The sequence below is a fragment of the Eucalyptus grandis genome, chromosome 4 (genome assembly GCF_016545825.1).
Source record: "Eucalyptus grandis isolate ANBG69807.140 chromosome 4, ASM1654582v1, whole genome shotgun sequence".
In the NCBI taxonomy this organism is placed as follows: domain Eukaryota; kingdom Viridiplantae; phylum Streptophyta; class Magnoliopsida; order Myrtales; family Myrtaceae; genus Eucalyptus; species Eucalyptus grandis.
In genome coordinates, this window is record NC_052615.1 from 32,704,497 (window position 1) to 32,709,911 (window position 5,415).

Sequence of the window (5,415 nt, forward strand, 5' to 3'; positions counted from 1 at the left end):
TTCTGATCCGCTTTTCTGTGATGTATCTATTGAGTACGGACCACATTCAAATTGCATTAAATTTCTCTCCTCTTCCCCATCATAAGCTCTGCAACAAAGAAGAAGAAGAAATAAATGAAATTACAATAAAAAGAAAATTGTGAAATGATCATCATTAAAAAGTGGCGTGGGAGTTATTTCTTTTCGAAAAAGATTGATGCCTTGAGCTTTACAGCCAAGGGCCGGTGATAGATGGATTTGGATTCTGCAGATGTTGCAACCGGCTGATATATATATTTTGGTCGAAAATTCCTTTATTGAAATAGCTAAGTGAAAGCTGAAGATCCCATAAGTCGGCTGATATTTGTTTCGAATGTCAACAAGAGTTGGATCGGGGGATGACTCGGCTGAATGCTCAAGGTATTTCTTAATAATGTTTTTTAAAAAGTCATTTTTGAAGAAAATAAAAATATTTTTTGGCATTTGGTTAAAACCAAAAATTAACTAGAAATTATTTTTCATTGTTTAATAAGAAGAACAAACTAATTTCCCTTGATAGATATATGATGTTCGAGCATTAATAACTTGCACATAGGTAGTAAGGGTCCTAAGTCCAGCCTCAATAGACCCCAACTTTATGATGTTCGAGCATTAATAACTTGCACATAGGTAATAAGGGTCCTAAGTCCAGCCTCAATAGACCCCAACTTTAATATTAAGAACCTGAGCACGTACTTTTAGGTCCCAGGCATAATCACAAGCATTGACTCTTGAGCCCACAGAATTTGGTCCCAAGAATTTGGTGCCCATTCTTAAAACCTTGACAATTAGACCTAAGTCCATTGAGACTAGACTTGGGTCCACAAAGGCCAAGCGAGGGACGCCATTGTCCATATTCCCGACACTGTGCTCAAATCCTCGAGACTCAAACCTTGGTTCATGGAGGCTAGCCTCGAGACATAGTGCCTAGGCCTAGAACATAGTGTTCATGTTTAGGTCCTTAGCGCTTGGGCTTGAGACCTAATGCCCATGCCTGAACCCCCCATGCCCAAGCACGGGTCCATCGAGGCTGAGGCTTGGAAACTTGATGCCTATAACCAGGCTTAAGACCTTGACACTTGCGACCTTGCCTATGACATGGTCCCCACAGGGTGACTAGGCTCAATGGTTGAGGTCTTGGACCAAGCCTCGAGGACCTTGGCTTAGGCACCGTGGACCCAAACATTGGTGCCGGGCCCAAGCGTGGGTGTTGGGGACCCCAGGTTGGCCTTAATGGATTTGAGCACTAGGGACTCAATCTAGAGGCCAGTGCATTTGGGTCTTGTTCCCAACTTCAATGGACTCAATCCTAGGCACAGGTACATAGGCATGGGTGTTGAGGACCAAGTCCCAAATTTGGGGACTGGGGCATGAGAGCAAGGGACTTAGGCATAGGCGTTGGGGACTTGATCCCAGGTGCCAAAGTTTCAATCCTAGGCTCAAGCGTGAGGGATTCGGGCATGGACACTAGGTTATTGATCCTAGGCACTAGGGACACAACCACATGCACTAAGGTCCTGAGACCGGTCTCGATGTACTTGGACTTGAGCATGGGCACCAGAGTCGAAGCTTGATTGCTAGGGATCTAGCCATGAGCTCTAGGGTCTCGAGTCGGGCCTTTATTGACTTAGGTCTTGTCTTTATGGATTGAGGCCCAAGCGCTAGGGACTTGGGCCTAGCCTTGATGTACCTAAGGCATGGGTATTAGTGTCTCCAGCCTAGAGACTCCGTGGAACTATGCCTAGTGACCTCAATAGATTTTGGCTTGGGTACTAAGGATTTGGGCACAAGTACTGGGGTCTCAGGCTCATCTTCTATGGACTCGAGCCAAGGTGCAGAGTAAGGGTATTGAGATCTTAAGATTGTCTCCTATAGACTCGAGCCTGAGCATTAATGTGTCGAGCCCAACCTCTGTGGACTTGAGCCTGAGCACCAAGGTTTTGGGCTCGACTTCTTTGGACCCAGTCTTGGCCTCTATTGACTCTAGTGGACTTGACCCTAGTCTCTAGACCTGAGTTCACTTGTGAAGGACCCTCGAATGAGCGTTGGGATGCCTATGCCCAAATGTAAAGTTTCTAGTTCAAATGCTGATATTTAGCCATATTTTAATAAAAGTATTTTCAATATTTTAGAGAGAAAATCATCTTTACTGAATTTAAGTATAAATTTTCTGTTAACTTATTTTTCTAAGTGATCCAAACCTTGAAAAATCTTTTCTCGAAGTATTTTTCACGAACAGACAAAGCATTAGAAAATATAATTTCGACCTACTCGTTAAAGATGGGGCTTGGCTTGGACGAATTCGGCTAGTGGTGAGAGAGTAGAGTTCGGTTCCTGTCTTGCATTGGTGTACCCCAAAGCAGAACTCCTTGGAGCCATTCCTGCTTCCTAGCAAGAGAGGATTGGGCTGGGCCAACTTATAGCACACATCTAATCAAGCCCCGCGAGCCAATAATTTATCTTTAATTTTACTCTTTCCAGAATTTCTCTTGGAACGTCTTAAATCCGCAGGCCCAAAGGCCATGCACGACGGCGCCCAGGCCAGACCGACTGGCTTAAATCCTCACCGTCCCAGTCCAGATTCACCCACCGGTCACGTCCAGTTCCATCGCAGCGGATCAGGTCCTTAAAGCAACTCTCCGTTAAAGATTCGAGGATGAGATTACAGTAGAGCAACTGCTAGTACCGAACAACCAATGTCGTAAAACATGAAGTGGATTACACTAAACATCCATTGACATGCGCCGGAAAGTGATGCATTATAGAACAGATGGGTTTCTGTCACATGCAGGAAACTGCTCTTTTCCTTCTTGAACCCAAAATGATGGAGAGAGAAAAAAAGAGAACTTTTCACAAGGATCCGCGCCTTGTTTCTCAGCTCAGAAGAGGCTTCTCTGCATCCAACCCGCTCTCTAAGCAGTCTCCTTCATTTGGGTGGTAACCCTCTTTCCGTTTTGCCCAGAGCACGATGTATAGGCCGGTGATTATAAGGACCATGCTGGCGAGGCTGCATTAGCGCAGCTTGTGTCAGCTCAGCTCGAAGCGGCTGCAATTTTAATATGTTTCAAGATGAATTCTATGGGGTTAATTATGTCAGCGCTATTGATCTCACCTTGGCACGTTGATCGTGTCTCCTAATCTTATGGCTGAGTATACAACCGAGCAGACGGTTGCGATGGGGCTAAACATGGATTGAAGGACTGCCCCTCTCTTTTTTATGGCCCAAGCAGTGAAGCCTAGGCACGATCCGATCATGCCACCTCCCTGCGCATTTAAGAGTTTCGTGAAGCCAAATGACAATAGAAAAGTGCAGAAACAGAATCGGCGATACATGATGTTTGCATATGTTTCCGAGAGGTATTTGGCGACAGAAGATCAAAGTTCCAAACTCACCAGGAAAGAGAAGGCAACCAACATGCTGAAGCTCAAAAATGGCCGGCCATTGTCCAATTTGTGGTCTTCAAATAACTGTACAGCTGCAGCCATAATCGAACCAACCAATGACATGATAGCAGCCATGGAGATTGGTGCTGGAACATCGCCAAAGCGACTTCCTGTGAAGCCACAGAAAGCAAATGAGAGAAAAAGATGAGCAAGGCCAATTCGGAATCCTTATAATTGTTGAAGGACCGAAACGAATGTCAATCGAAGCAATCAACTGCACTTAAGCAGAATTTACCTGCAGGATGGAATTGATTGATAAGCCTAAGACTGCTGCAATAAGATATAAGCAACCGATGATCATTTGTTGGTCAAAAATCACGTTACTCAAGGGAGATGAGCGGGGACCCCCTTTAGCGGCACTGCATAGGCTCAATGCGATGGCCCCTGAAACACACACCACCGTGCCTAATATCTTGACTTTGCTGTACAAGCAACTCAGCTTAACTTTCTCCATCCTGCATAAGTGTGAGCATTTCCAATTTGAATAACACAGAACATGGTAACAGTACAATCTATTCAATATCCACTAATCGATGGCATGCACGCATAATCCACAAGATATAATACTGTCTTAGATCGATTTTCTGTGCGATGGATTTGCTCAAAGATGGATTGAATCTGTCTTTTCAGAAGAACCCGAGTGAGAACATTCTTGGTAGAAAATATGAGTAGCTTAAAAATTGATACTGGAATTAGCGCAAGCGAAGCCTGGGCAAAAATGCAAAAGAAATCCCAGGTACAAGTGCCTAGTAATCCATGCGATGGCGAAGATAAGCCCAGAAGCAAGGTTTGGCATGGTGGTTGCGATAGCCGGTGAAGTCAGTTTAATCCCCTTCACGAACAGATATTGGTACAGAATCACCCTGACCCAGAAACAGAAAAATAGAAAGAAAAAAATATTTAAAGATTCAGTAATTTCTGCACATAGGTGAAATATGACTGCAAGTTGATTTGCAATTGCAAAGATGCCAGAATACCCTGTAAAGGAGATGAGAACGAGTTGAACCATCAACCTCAGGCTGAGCTTGTTGGGCCACAAGCTCCTGCAATATGAACAACAAGAGATCAAGCTTCATTGTCACAAGCGCAAGTGCGTGCACAGAGAGAGAGAGAGAGAGAGAGAGAGAGAGAGAGATGATACCTTTCAAACGCAAAGGCAATGGGGGAGAGAACAAGGAAGGTGGCAAAGGAAGAGTAGCAGACAAAAGTGAGAGGGTCGAGGCCAAGGGACGTGAGGTAGCTCACCATCACAGTGGTGGTCGCATACAAAAACTGAATCCCGATCAAACCCCAATCACTACCAGTGCTTCCACCGCCTCTTTCCTCTTGTACCACTCCATTGGTCTCTCTCTCTCTCTCTCTCTCTCTCTCCCCACAACAATAACAAAGGAGAAGAAGAAGCAGCAGCAGCAGCTACTGTAGAATACCGTTGGAGAAGATGAAAGAATACGAGATACAACAGCCTCTTTACTAATGCACGAAATGGACAAAGGGAACGGGAACAACGGCCAAAGTTATGGGTAAAACTCAGCATGTTTCTTGGCATGTTTTGTTGTGATTTGGAGATTCTGAGGGTTAACAAACAAACAAATTGGATCTTCAAAATGCAAAGATTTCTTTTTCCATTAGAGTCCTCACAATGCAAAGATTTCTTTTTCCCTTCTTGAAACTATTGAAATATCTAACAACCCTCACATATTTCAAAAGATTTTGAAGATAAAGTAAAAATAAATATATGTGTTTCTTGAAGCAGTTGACTTCATATAATCAATTAACATAATTACATCTTTAAGCAGTTGCTTCACCACATTACTTCTTAATTGGATGTCTCCTTTTATCATTGAAAATCTCATTCTTTACGGTGCTTATTGTTGCTTGGCAATCAGTTTTATTCCCAAAAGAGTACCTGCTAAGGTACATTTGGTAGCTATTTTATTATTGAGAACAATTTCT

At 43.7% G+C, this 5,415-nt stretch overlaps 1 protein-coding gene across 1 annotated transcript; it reads right to left on the reverse strand.

Moving 5' to 3' along the window:
- Window positions 1–2,767: 2,767 nt before the first annotated feature.
- Window positions 2,768–4,802, reverse strand: LOC104441920 (WAT1-related protein At5g47470). The gene is given in 8 exon segments (XM_039311071.1): window positions 2,768–3,025; window positions 3,131–3,282; window positions 3,412–3,568; window positions 3,678–3,917; window positions 4,209–4,325; window positions 4,440–4,505; window positions 4,604–4,754; window positions 4,757–4,802. Coding segments are annotated over 8 exon segments (1,062 nt in total). The 3' UTR covers window positions 2,768–2,892.
- Between the last annotated feature and the right edge of the window lie 613 nt (window positions 4,803–5,415).